Source organism: Arachis hypogaea, chromosome 14 (assembly GCF_003086295.3).
Source record: "Arachis hypogaea cultivar Tifrunner chromosome 14, arahy.Tifrunner.gnm2.J5K5, whole genome shotgun sequence".
Classification (NCBI taxonomy): domain Eukaryota; kingdom Viridiplantae; phylum Streptophyta; class Magnoliopsida; order Fabales; family Fabaceae; genus Arachis; species Arachis hypogaea.
This window is the reverse complement of record NC_092049.1, coordinates 29,812,751-29,827,257: the sequence shown is the minus strand read 5'-3', so window position 1 is coordinate 29,827,257 and position 14,507 is coordinate 29,812,751. Positions and strand designations below refer to the sequence as shown.

The following is a 14,507-nucleotide window of genomic DNA, read 5'->3' as shown; positions in this document are numbered from 1 at the left end:
AAAAATAGTGTGTATTGTCTAAAAATATGCACGGATCGCTCTCTAGTTTTAAATAAAAATATTTAAAAATGAAATGTTTAAAATATTTTGTTAACTATCTAAAATTTTTCAATTTTTCGCTGAGAATTTTATGAGATTTAAATTTAAATTATCTTTTTATTCTTAATATTTTTTTCGTAAAAGATAGATCTAATTTAATTGGTGAGTGAAATAAAATTACAAATAAGTGCAGTATTATAAGTATGAACGTGTTATAGTAAGAGTTAAACTCCAAAATGGTCCCTAAGATTGGCGTCGTGCACTAAAATCGTTCCTGAAATTTCAATTGCACCAACTATGTCCCTGAGATTGAAAAAAATGCACCACGTTAGTCCCTGACCAACTTTCCATTAACGGCATTATGACATGGCATGATGACGTGGGCTGTTAGTGACACGTGTCACTCTATGATTTGGCCACGTGTAATGGTATGATGATGTGTTTACCAGTGACACGTGGCATTCTAACGTGGTCGATGGTTGTGCCATGTGTCACAGTACTATTTGGCCACATGTCTGTTTGTGCCACGTGTCGCAACAGTATTCGTCCACGTGTCATCCATTATGTCATCTGTAAGAACCGCAACTAATCAACCGGTTAATTAAGTGATAATATTGCCCAAATTAGATTCCGACAAGTTAGAGTGAGAATTTGAGGATTTAAATATGATTTTTGGACTCAGTGGGTTTTTCCGAGTCAGAAAATGTGCTTTCCGCAAAAAACCGTGAAAAACTGCGAACCGGCAGTTGAATCGATTCAAGTATGCCCGGTACCGCACGAGAAAAAGCGAAAACCGTCAAAAACCTTAGAAAAATATTAGAAGTTGAAAACCGGACGTTAATTTTAAAAGTTTGGCCCGAAGTTGGGCCAAAGGGCTAAAAACGCTAACGGGTTGGACCGTGCCCAAGTTGGGCCCAAGCCCAACATATAAATAGGGCCATTAATGAACCCAACCCACCATAACACTCACATAAACACACTCACACGGCTGGGAAGAGAGGAAGAAGAGAAACCCTTGGCATTATTCATTTCAATCTTCTGAAGCTCATATCTTGAGCTAGAAAGCTCCGATCGCCGCACTGTATGCGGCTACGCGTTCCTCGTGAGGAGCTCTACAAAACCCATACAAGAAACTGGAGAGGTAACCACGAAATCTTTTCTATTCTTCTCTCCAAAATTTCGGTTCTTTGGGTTTGTGATTAAGTGAGTTTTTGTGATTTTGGATGTTTAGGTTTGCTCTAATCCTTTCTTAGCCTTGGATTTTTGCTATTAAATCTATTGGAAAAGGTAAGAGCCATTAAATTCTTGTGAATTTATGTTTAATTGGAACCCTAGGTTGATTTGAGGTGATTTGTGTGCATATAGTTTGATTATTGTGGCTTTGGGAGCTATTGGAACTTATTTGTGCTTGTTGGAGTGGAATTGAAAGCTTGGATTGTGGTTGGGAGCTTGTTTGTGCTAAATTGGATTTTTGGTGCATATAGAGAATCGGCCAAGGTATGGTTTCGGTTTCCTCTATGTAGTATATAATATTCATGGACACTTAGACTAGTGACCCAAAAGGATAGGTTTGAATTATAACGGTTGATGAGTTGTTTGAATGTTGATGATTTATGATGGGGTGATGAGTATTGAGGCTAATGTATGATGATTGATAATGTTAAGATATAAGTGAAATTGATTGTTAATGATATGGTTATGTGGTTTGAAAAGTTGAATGGGGATTTATTGTACTATTGCATAATTGGTATTGATAGTTGGAGAATGGTAAAATGTGATGGAAAGATTTGGTAAATGGTGAATTTTGACCCAAGAAGGTAGTTTGTGCTGTAAATGGGAGGTTGATGTTGTTTTGGTTGGAGGTGGTTTGAGGATTTGGAATATTTGGTAAATTGTGACTTTTGGTAAAATTGGATTTTTGCTGAACTTTGTGCAATTAACTTTTGCCTTGGTTTTCGAAATTGATTAAAATTTGTTTAGAATTAAAGATCTTTGAAAATACTTTAAACCGATATAAAGTTTGTGAAAATTGGAATTTTGTAGGGGAAGTTATGATCCTTCAAAGTTGGTGTTAAAAATCTGAAATTCCACTAAGTTGCAGAATTTTATGATTTCTGATATGTGCGCACGCACAGCCTTGTGCGGACGCACACCCTGCGAAAATTTTGACCCGTGAGGACGCATACACCTGTGCGCACGCACAGGCAGGGAAATGCATTCTGTTGCAACGCTAGCACAGCTTGTGCGCGCACATATCTAAGGATGAATTGCGACCTGTGCGCACGCACACGTTGGGAAGGCCAGTCTGTTGGGGGCGCTAGCACAGGTTGTGCGAGTGAACAGATTTGGTAAGTTTTGCCACCTGTGCGTATGCACACCCCTGTGCGGCCACACATGCCCTGTTTCTCAAATTTCTCTTGTTTTTCAACTATTCCGCCTTCCTAACAAAGTTGTAATCCTCTCAAACACCATTTTTGGATTCTTGGGCCTAGTTTTAGACCTTCAAAACATTGGGAAAAATGTAGGGGTTCTAGTTGATGATTATTTGGGAAGCTTAGAAAATGGAGTCCTTGGTTTCTGGCAGACTGAGGATGGTTTGATGTCATGTGAAGGGTGATTGGTATATGAGGTGAGAAATTATGAATTTTCGATGTTCGGAAACTGAATTGCGAATTGACGGTGGTTGAGTTGAGCCGAGGACTCTGAATGAGATTAGTGGACCCACTTTATACTGAAAATATTTTCTGAAAACTACTGTACCATTGTTTTATATTGAGATTATGAGACGCTATGCGCCCGGCAGGGAAATCCCGCCTGTCGAGGTAGCGGCAGCGACGTAAGGGCAGTGGTTCGTCCCGCTTGCGTTGAGATGTGAGGTCTGTGGCAAGAGTATCCCGCTCGCATCCCTTCGGATCTATAGAGCGTGCAGGCACTGGTACCTGGACAGTGATTTGAGCACTATATCTCGGTGGTTCCCATATGAGAATTCCGAAGGGCGACGTCTCTATAGAGATGTGTCGGGTTGGCAATTGAACCGACAATGTGATATCACAGCCAGTAGGACAGACATTCATCATGTGCATTTTCTATCTGTTTGTTTGCTTTGCCGACTTGTAATTGTATGACTAATTGTATAACATGCCTATTTGCTTACTCGATCTACTTGCCTTATGTGCATTTACTCGTGAATTACTTGCATTGCTATTAATTGTGCTTTCTACTGGGATTGAGGAGGTTCGGAAGGCGGTGGCGATGGGATCGCATGGAGGGTCGGTTGGTGAAGGCTGTGGGACAGCGGTGTTTGGTTAGATTAGAAATCTCTAAGATAGATTACCCGGTTTATTTAAGTTAAGATTGATATAATTATGCTTATATGTTTTAGTATGCTTTAAGTTTGAATCTTGTGATGGATGTGGAGCTTAGGATTGCCTTTGGCGTCCCGGGGTCTTATATCCTACATCACTGGGCACTGTTACCATACTGAGAACCTCTGGTTCTCATACCAAATTTTCTGTTGTATTTTTCAGATGCAGGTCGCAACCCACCTCGGTGAGTTGTTTTGGATGGTGACAGAAGCGGAGGATCTTGGATTCTTTTAGAGTCTTTTTGGTTTATTTTATTTATACATCTCTCCTTTTGTATTTTGTCTTTTCCTAGAGGCTTGTATTATGAGAGAAAAACTTGTATAAGCTGTTTGTAAACTGTCAGGTTTCTGTATGGTCCGTATATGGCTAGCCGGCTTAAACTCCGCGAGTCGTGGCTAGTTCCTTATGATATTACTCTATTATAATCTCATCTGTTTCTTATGCTTTAAGTTAGTAGTTTCGTAGTACATTTTGCGATTTGAAATCCAAAATTTGAGCTATATCTTTCATCGGGCTTCTAGATTATACTATTCTTTCTATAAATATATTATGTATGAGCTTAGAACTGTCGTAATCTCTTATTAACATTTGCTTTACGACGCGAGGTAAAGCTTAGGCTAATTAGGGTGTTACATCATCATTGTAGATGCACCAAATTAGTCCCTCATTTTGCGTTAAGTGACTCATTTTACTCTCTGAAATTGAATGTCGTGCACCAAACTAGTCCTTTCACCAGTTTTTTCTCCTTTTTTTCAAAAAATTCAAAATTCTTAATATCTTTGAATTCATTAATTTCAATTCTATTTTTTCACATGTTATTTAAATACAAGTGCTTTTATAAATATTTTTTTTCCTGCGGGTACCCCTAACCGCTGTCTTAGAGTTGACGTGAAGATATTTCAAGCACCCCATTATCATTTCCGATCTCTTTCGTCTTAGACTGAAGAGGTCGGAGATGGTAGTGAGGGTGCTTGAAGTGCCTTCAGTCTAGCCCATTACACATAACGAAAACGTGTATTTCATAAGAATCGAAAAAAATGTGTATTTTAATTCTTGATTTCCTGTCAAAAACATATTTTTTAATGAAAAAATATGTCTAATCAATCATATAATTCTTTTTTTATAATAACATACTTATGTATTACAAAATTACCAATGTTAAATTATTACAGAAAAAAATTATATAATTAAAACTAAAATCTTAAAAATTTTGATAAAAGCACTTGTATTTAAACGATATGTGAAAAAATAAAATTGAAATTAGTGCATCCAAGATATTGAAAATTTTTTATTTTTTAAAAAAAGGGAAAATGTAAAAAATTGGTGAAGGGATTAGTTTGGTACACGACATTCAATTTCAGGGACTAAAATAAGTCACTTAACGCAAAGTGAAGGACTAATTTAGTGCATCTACAATGATGACATAATGGATGACACTTGGACAAATATTGTTGCGACACGTGGCACAAACAGACACGTGGCCAAATAGCACTGTGACACGTGGCACAACCATCCACGTCAGTATGCCACCTGTCACTGGTCAACACATCATCATACCATTACACGTGGCCAAATCATAGAGTGACACGTGTTACTAACAACCCACGTCATCATGTCGTTAGCGAAAAATTGACCAGGGATTAACGTGGGTAATTAGTGCAATTAGAATCTCAATGACGATTTTAGTACACGACGCCAATTTCAAGAACTATTTTCAAATTTAACTCGTCATAGTAATGTGAGTCATGATGCTACATAACTAAATTATTTTAGTAATTAAGTATAGTTAAGTTGGTCTAACAATTTATTCCCACAATAAAAGCTAACTGAAAAAGGAAAAAAAGACATAAGAAAAAGAAAAAAGACTTAGTTTAACTTAATTATAAAAATAAATTATTGACCCAGCATTCGAGATATCAACATGTGCCAGCAGCTAACAGCCACTAAATGTAGCTTTCTCTATACATCAATTTAGTTATAGAAATTATCAATTAATTTGCTCTCTTAATTAGTGTGAAGAAACAAGAAAGGGATCATGAGGTATAGTTCTGCCTAATCCTAGTAGGTCCCAAATTGGCTGAGAGATGCATAACAACCAGCAAACCAAAAGTGTACAAATTTTAATTCTAGATCATAAACTAGCTAGATAGATGAAATTGAGAGTATTCACTGGTTGAGCTTTGTTTTCACAAGAAAACTTCGTCCACCAACTTCTATATGAACACACACTTTGAGACATACGCATGTCGCGCAATGCACTCTAGTTCTTCTTGTTCTGCGTGTAATCTGGAAGCATATTTGTTTGTTCATGGAGCAACTGAAATGCAACTTTCTATTCAAACTCAATTATATGTTTCTTTCATCTAAAATGACCAAACTAATTCATCATCATGATTGCAAGTAGAAGTTTGTAGAATAGAGGCAACTATTCGTTGAGGGAAAGTGTTGCGTATCATCTCTTTGTTTCACCCCAAGTCTCTATACATTAGCTGATAAACCCATTGTGGACCTGGAATAGTTTGAGTAGGTGTTGAAATTGTGTAATTATATTACCTTGTAGTCATGGGTTGTCATAGACGCATATGCTTCTGTCATTACCTATAATTTGCTGAGATGGGTTTTAAAGTAGTCCCTGAACTTGTACTCGAGACTCAAAGTGATCCTTAAAGTTAATAATTACTAAAATTCATTCTTGAAATTGTCCTCCGAGACTCGTAGTAGTCCCTAAAGTTTCATCATTACCATTAAAAAAGACTAAAACGACATCGTTTTGTATTTATTAAAAAAAAAAAGAAAAACACGCTCTTGACCTCTCCCCTCCCGGAACCCTTTCCCAATTCCCCTTCTCTTTCCCTTCCACGCTTCTTTTTCCCTTCCCCAGTTTCCCTTTTCCTTTTCTTTCTCCAACCCATATCCAGTTCCCCTTTTTCTTTTCTTTCTTCCTTATGGCAATCATAAAAGCTCGTTGAAAACTGATTGATTAGTGGTCTTCACCATCCTTTTATTTTGACTTTAAGGAAACTTACTATGAATGATTTCAGGAACAAAACTGCTGCAGCAACCCAAGAAACTGGAAAATTTGCACGGCCCATAACATGCAAGCCTGATGCGACGCTGGGGAGTGTAATCCATACACTTTCTTCTCAGTTTATTCACAGGATTTATGCAATAAATGGGCAGGAAGAATTGGTTGGAGTCATCACTTTGAGAAGATTCATTTAAAGAAAAAACATTAATAATAATAATAATAATAATAATAATAATAATAATAATAATAATAATTCGACGACCTCAATCCAAAATTCATCTAATACCTTCTAATTCTTCTGATCCTGCATATTAATGGCATCATCACAATCTCAATTTTGAGACTCTATTTGGTGATTTGTCGATTGAGGTTTTTTTAAATCCTTGGATCCAGTATCGATCTTCGTGACGACGATGAACTCAACAGCGTCACAGGATCACTGGAGGAGTTACTTCAGGAAGGCAAATTCCGACATATATATTCAGCATCATTGACAACGCCATCATGGTGGCCGCTTCCGATTGCCCCAAGAAATTCAAGCTTCGCCATGACGCCATTGCTGAGCTCCTCTTCTCCTGTAGGCTCGCACAGTGCCTTGGATGTGACCGAGTTGAGCTCACCGTCGATGGAGGCAATGGCAAAGATGATTGTGGTGGTGGTGGTGGCGGCCGCCGTAAGAGTGGTAGGCCGAAGTTGAGACAGGTGGGAGTAAAGAGAGCAAAGTCAATAGCAGCAGAGTGATAGGAGAGAGGGGAGATGTCAAGAGCATGTTTTTCTTCTTTTTTTTTTTTTAATAAATATAAAACGATGTTGTTTTAGTCTTTTTCAATGGTAAGGATGAACGGAAATTACTTTAGGGACTACTATGAGTCCCGGAGGACAATTTCGAGGACGAATTTGAGTAATTATTAACTTCAAGGATCACTTTGAAACTCGAGTGCAAGTTCACGGACTACTTTAAAACCTATCTCATAATTTGCTTCAGTCATTACCTATTTTATATCTTATCATTTTTTCAAGTACATTCCGTTCTACTAACAAGCTTTTCTAGGTATCTTTCATAATCATAAGAGAAAAGGACAAATCAATCCTTGACTTTTTGGTCCGCGAACATTTAAGTTCCTGAAAATTTAAAAATATATTTAAATTCCTGACCTCTTTAAACTCTGGACATATTGATCCCTGAATTTAATTTGTCCAATTTTAAAAACTCTTCCACGTGTACATCCGTATCAACCAGGTCAGTACAATGGGAGTCACGTTTGATTTTTCTGTTTCTTCTAATAGACCCAAGTGAACATTAGGAATCGATATATCCAGGTTTTGAAAAGGTAAAGAACTTAAATGTATTTTCAAATTCTCGAAAACTTAAATGTTTACGGATCAAAAGGTCAAAGTCCTATTTGTCCTTTTCTCTAATCATAATAAATTACAATGAATAGATGTTGTCATTCTTATTTTAATAATAATTTTTTTTTTTACAAATCTATACAAACATACAATATAAAAAAAACAAAATGTGTAAAGTGACACTATCAAACATAAGAATGGTTTATTGTGATTCTTTAGATCTGACTACATTTTTTTAATCATATATAAATGATTAAATAATTAAAATATAAATATAGATTCTATTGTAACTGAATGTAATTACCGTTTTTCATTCACTTGTATTTAAGACGTCTTTTTCTCCTCTACTATATATTTCATCTTTCAATTTCTTGGCTACGACCATAAGAGTTGCAACATATTGGTAACCTTTTTATTATAAAAACTCCATATTGATCATTTAACAGCTCACCTGTCAAGCTAAAAGGTTACCAAGACAGAATAAAGTTAGGAGAAAGAAAATAAGTCTCTACTTTGTACATTCAGAGTGTAAAAGACTAAAAGCTGATTCAGGCACAACACAACAGTTAATGCTGGGTTTTAGATGTACATGTATACAATGCGTTTTGGTCACAAGCCTTGCAGAATTACAAAACTATTGGAGTTTTTCACATAGTAATCATGAAAGATTTTTGGTAAATCAAGTTAAAACAGTTGATCTGCACAAACAGTTGGATGAAGTAAACTCTTCTTCAACTGAGAAAGGGCACAAGAAGATCCTATAACACTCACCTAGTTGTTTGAATCATGGTGCTTGTTGAACTAATTCTTACTTCCTTCAATTTCTGACAACTATCTCATCGAGGTTTGCTTCAGTTTTCCATTGGAGGTGGAGTCAGACAATCAGAAACTCCGGGCAGTCTTTGGGAAGGATCTCTGGCCGGAGTACTTGGTATAGGGGAATCAAATTGACCCACTCTCAATTTCTGAAGGGCTGCAAATGACTCTCTTGTGGCAGACATTGCTTCAAAGAAGCGAGTGCAAGATGCCAAAGCTACTGGAATGGGTCGAAGCATTTCCTATAAGGATAAAAGAAAAGGTAAAAAACTGCAAGTATATAAATTTATTTGTGTCATTACTCATTAGGAAATGCTAATTTGATTAGAAACAAAAAGCTAACAACCAATAACTACAAGGAAAAAAACTATATTTTGCAGTTCTTGGTTGTTGGCTCTTTTCTAGTTGTCCAATTAGCATTTTCCTTATGTCATTATTCGATCTGGGATGGCCTAAAATCAATTCCAGTTTTGCACCAGTTGCCTTTGAAAACAATTGATAAAACCTTCAGAATATGCAACAGACAGAAAGCCTCTTAGGAGAACCTCCATTTTGTAGTATTTACTATCTACTGGTATACTTATCATATCAAATAAGGGTTCATGGATGCAAATATAAATTAACTAATGATTTATGACAAGATGTTGCCACAATAAATATACTGTAGAAACATACCCCCCAAACTGAAGGAGGTTCCTTGAAATTCTGACTCCACTGAAAATCTGCCACTGATGCTGTCAAGGCACCATAATCACTAGCTGCCTTCATCAGTAGTTCAGAGAATTGTTTCTGCAAGAGTTGAAGAAATATATATGACAGAAGGCGTTAAAACATTCTTAAATAGAAGTCTATTCTCATGAATCAATAGTTCAGCATTACATCAATTTTCAACTAAAAGTGCATGGTGTGGATATAAGGTAAAAGTTGGATTAATTCATGCTTTCCCCCAAGATTAATAATCTAGACAATTCTATAAATATGTAAAATTAAAGGGAAAAAGGACTAATTATACATGTGAAGTTAAAGGTAGTATCATAGGAATTGTTATGATTCCAAAATATCATATTTTAGTCTTCAGATACAAATTTCATCTTTACATTACAAGTATACACACATTTCGCTCCAAAAAACTTCAGCTCAACAACTCAGGCACTGAGAATAATTGAATGAATTCAAGAAGCTAACACGACAGAGTGCGTAAACATAAGCCTGAAAACTATCTAGCATCTACAGCAGCAGTGGAGAAGCCAACTAATTCCAATTATTTTACCCCATAGAGCTGAAACTTCCAGTTAGCAAGTTTAATTCAAGCCAACAAATATACTTATCATGCTATGGACTAAATCTTGCTACATCACCAACTACAACACAAGATAATGAAGTGTCTCTCCCTGCCAATGAGTAATGCTACTAACACAATCAAAAACCATTCACCCGCCCCCCTAAATTAACAATTTTGCATGGAGTAATTTTTGCTATAAATCAGTAATAAATAGCAATTATGATTTCACCAACCTGAAATTCTGCTTCTACAGGAATGCAATCAAGAGAATAAGGCTGCTGCAGGCGAGCTATGATGCGATCCTGCAACATTAAATTCGGTAAATCAATTTATTCCTAATGAACTAATCCACGGAAACTACCGAAAAAGGAAAAAATACTGAAAGCAGGTATAATGGAGGGCACAGCCACATTACCTTATTCTGGATAACATCTTTCAGTATGGCGGTAATCCTCCCCAAAGTCTCAATTTTCTTTTCCATTTCACTCACATGCGTCAAATGCGCAACATTCTTATCATCCTACACAATTTCACAAATCTTATGAACTCTTACATCAATCATAAAGAGAAACTAACAAATCTCCCCTACAAATTAGGCAATATTTTCACATAATTCACAAAAAATTATACTTAACATGAATGTAATTTGCAGAATGCGAAAACACTACAATGGATTTCAGTATAGCGATACTGGGAAGATCAACATAATTTACCATTTTACCCACAAACTTGTTTAAACTTTAAAGTATAATAATAAAATAAAATAGAAAAAGGTACAGAATAGAAGAAGAAAAAACCTTGCGTCCTTGAAGTTCGACTTGCAAATCCGCGATCTTGCGTTGAACAGTGGTTAGTTCCCTCAAAACCCTGACCAAGTCCTCGCCCTTTTCGCCGCTACTAGGAAGAGAAGATTCCTAGAAACAGAGAGAGTTGGTGGCAAAACCGTAATTTCAGTGAAACAAGATAAATGCGGAATCTGAATGAATGAAGTATGCGTACCTGAGGCGGTAGTTGGGAAGCGGAGACGGAGAAACCAAGATCGGCGGCGATGGAGAGTGCGTCGGACATGCCACCAATGCGCCTGATAGGCTTCTTCCCAACCCAACTTGACTCGTTCCCCATTGACATTTCTCAATTTTCCAAGAAATAAATTGAAGCAGAAGAAGAAGAAGGATAAAAGGGAGATATTAGAGTTAGAATATGATTTAATAAAAAATTATGAGCAAGCAACAGAGCCTCTGGTTTAAGTGTTGAACTGAACCACGAAAGAATGGAGTCTCTTTCTCGTCTTGCTTGCTGGTTGGAGTGTCTTCGCAGATCACATAATTGAATTTGAAATTTAATTTTAGTGATTTTAAAGGCTGTTTGACTCTTCTGACCAAACTATATTGCATAAAATGAATAAGAGTAAAACCCCTCCCCATTCCCTAACCATTTACGAAATTGACATGGCGCCCTCTCACCATTAGAAATTAACAACGCGGTCCTTAATCATTCTCTCCGTGTGACCAAAAAGACCTTCTTACCGGTACTTCCGGTTACTTTTTACCTAAAAACCGACAAGAGGGTCCTTTCAGCCACACGAGAGAATGGATAAGGACCGTGTTATTATTTTCTAATAGTCAGGGGGCGCCATGTCCTTTTCTAGATGATTAGAGACTAAATATTTTAATAGTAGGGTTACACGTAGAGACTAAATATTTTTTTTAGATTTTTAGAAGTGATATTTGTTTCATTCAAATGTTGGTGATATGACGAATTAATTTTAATTTAATTTTACGTATTTTAATTTTGTCTATTTAGTTACTAATTTGAATTTTATGTCAGAAGATTTAGAGTTTTCTTTATTTAACCTAAAATTGGGTGAGTTTCTTCGATTTAATTTCTAAACCAGTGAACAAATTAGATTGAGGTATTTCTTTCTCGTTGCATCAAGAAATTGAATAAAAAATCAACTGATTCTCTTTATATTCAATTTCTTGATGCAACAAGAAATAAATACCTCAATCTAATTTGTTCACTGGTTTGAAAATTAAATCGAAGAAACTCACTCAACTTTAGGTTAAATAAAGAAAACTCTAGATCCTCTTACATAAAATTCAAATTAGTAACTAAATAAACAAAATTAAAATACGTAAAATTAAATTAAAATTAATTCGTCATATCACGAACATTTTGAATGAAACAAATATTACTTCTAAAAATCTAAAAAGAATATTTAGTCTCTACGTGTAACCCTACTATTAAAATTATGGTTGATGAATTTAATTTCTCTAATAAGAAAAATAGTTTAATTTTTCTAGAAAAAGGTGTATGGAATAATAATCTTGGACTAACTTTTTTTTTTTATTTAGGTTCAACAATATAGAACATATATGTCATTCTTAAAACCCTGAATCCAAGACATAATAATGCTTAATCAACCCAAATAATTATCACTTTTATGTTAAGTCTCGTTGTTAATGATTTCGTGCTATCTATTAAGTTTAACGTTGTTTGCTCTCTGTCCACATGTAAAATATGGCAGAATGCATTAGATGCAAAACTTAAAACAATGCTTTTTTTCTTTCTAATTTTAAGTAAAATCCCTCCCCGATCCCCTCACCATTAGAAAATAACAACACGGTCCTTATCCATTCTCCCCGTGTGACCGAAAGAACCCTCTTAACCGGAAGTACCGGTAAGAGGGTCCTTTTGGTCACACGGAGAGAATGGTTAAGGACCGCGTTGTTAATTTCTAATGGTGAGGGGACGCCAGGTCAATTTCGTAAATGGTTAGGGACCGGGGAGGGGTTTTACTCAATTAATAATTTGTTATGATAAGAATGGATGTCCATTAACCAGCAATTCAATTTTTTTTATGTTGAAAGGAACAAATTTTTATATTGAAGAGAATTAATGAGGTTTGAAAAGCAAGTTTTGTATGCCTATAAAAAAGTATGTATGAGGCAAAAAGAATATACACAAGTAATAACAAAATAGTTTCTTCTCTCTTTATACTTTTAAAATGCCCTCTCTCTTTTATATATATATATATATATATATATATATATATATATATATATATATATATATATATATATTATATTGAAATAGTAATTATAGTGAATATTACTATTAGAATTAACTAATTATACTTCTTTATTTTATATATATTATCTCTTCCTTATTTATTTATTTCACAACACATTATCAGCACAAGACTCTTATCAAATTTTAGAAAGACTCAGGTAACAAATTTTCATTATGTCGAAATTTTCTCATCTTGAATTCAATGTTCTTGATATATCTAGAAACAACTATTTATCATGGATATTAGATGTTGAAATCCATCTTGATTCAATGGATCTTGGAGATACCATTAAGGCTGAAAATAATGTATCTCAGAAGGATAAAGCCAAGGCCATAATTTTTCTTCGTGGTCATCTTGACGAAGGATTGAAAAATGAATATCTCACATTAAAAGATCCTGCAAATCTGTAGAAAGACCTTGAAAAAATGTATAATCATCAAAAGACAGTGATACTTCCTCAAATCCGATATGAATGGACGCACTTGCATCTACAAGATTTTAAATCCATAAATGAATATAATTCAGCAATGTTTCGAATGACCTCACGAATGAAATTATGTGGGAAAAAGATATCTGATAATGATATGTTAGAGAAAACTTTCTCGACCTTCCATGCCTCGAATGTGCTCCTGCAGCAGCAGTATCGAGAAAAAAGGATTTTAAAAGTATTCTGAGTTAATTTCTTACCTTCTTGTTGCTGAACGCAACAATAAATTACTCTTAAAGAATCATGAAGCGCGCCCAGCTGGCGCCGCTGCATTTTCTAAAGTAAATGCGGCAAATCATTACCTCAGAAGAGGTAAATGGTAAGGTTTTAGTAACAAAAAAAATTATGGAAGGAATCAGAATTATGTTCACAAGAAAGGATCTCACCAGAAGTGAGATAAAGAAAGAAACTCTGGGCAAAATAAATTAACAGAAGATAAGTGTTTCCGTTGTGGTGGAAATGGCTATTGGTCGCGTACCTGTCGTACCCCAAGGCACCTAGTCAATCTTTATCAAGCATCTTTGAAAAAGGATGACAAAGGAAAGGAAACAAATTTTCTTTCAAATGATGTTGAAAATTCCACCACTCATTATGATGTATCTGATTTCCTTGACGATCTTGAAGGAAATATTGGTCATTTGATCAATGATGGAATAGTTTAATATGTGAGATTGTTAAGTATTCATGTAAATAAATAATATAAGAAACTTCTTGTTAAGTTTTATTTTCTATGCATCTGAATTTCAAGTATGATGTTTGTAAATAATGTTTAATAAAATATTTATGAATTTTAAAATTACTGAATGTGCCAAGATAATAATAATAAAATTTTTAGTATATAATATACTTCTTAGAAAAATATTTTCAATCAAGAAAATAATTTTATGTGCATATACTTTTCTTATTTTATTATTATTATTTGTCTTTGAAGAGAATGGCAAGGACATATAGTGAAGATGTTTGCCTTCCGAATAGTGCAAGTTTGCACACCATTCTCAAAAGTAATATATACTTTACCCATCTTGTGCCAAAAGAAGAATATGTTAATACTATTATTAGCTCAGGCA

The 14,507-nt window shown here is 35.1% G+C and overlaps 1 protein-coding gene and 1 long non-coding RNA gene across 3 annotated transcripts; both read right to left on the bottom strand.

Annotated features, from left to right (window-relative positions):
• Positions 1–6,067: 6,067 nt before the first annotated feature.
• LOC140178281 (uncharacterized) lies at positions 6,068–7,201 on the bottom strand. The gene is made up of 2 exons (XR_011870851.1): positions 6,719–7,201; positions 6,068–6,606 (listed from the first exon to the last, which is right to left on the bottom strand). It is a non-coding gene; the product is annotated as an uncharacterized lncRNA (long non-coding RNA).
• A 660-nt stretch (positions 7,202–7,861) lies between these two features.
• On the bottom strand, positions 7,862–11,260 carry LOC112741907 (AUGMIN subunit 2). Of its 2 annotated transcripts, XR_003813455.2 has the most exons (7): positions 10,880–11,260; positions 10,678–10,794; positions 10,296–10,400; positions 10,114–10,182; positions 9,274–9,387; positions 8,554–8,840; positions 7,862–8,241 (listed from the first exon to the last, which is right to left on the bottom strand). XR_003813455.2 is itself a non-coding variant. In XM_029292073.2 (6 exons), exons 1-6 carry the CDS (start codon positions 11,006–11,008, stop codon positions 8,634–8,636), a joined length of 741 nt encoding a protein of 246 aa, XP_029147906.1. In that variant the 5' UTR covers positions 11,009–11,260; the 3' UTR covers positions 8,269–8,633. The 2 variants fall into 2 exon arrangements, 1 of the variants encoding a protein (XP_029147906.1); XM_029292073.2 differs by lacking the exon at positions 7,862–8,241 and having other exon boundaries at positions 8,269–8,840.
• Between the last annotated feature and the right edge of the window lie 3,247 nt (positions 11,261–14,507).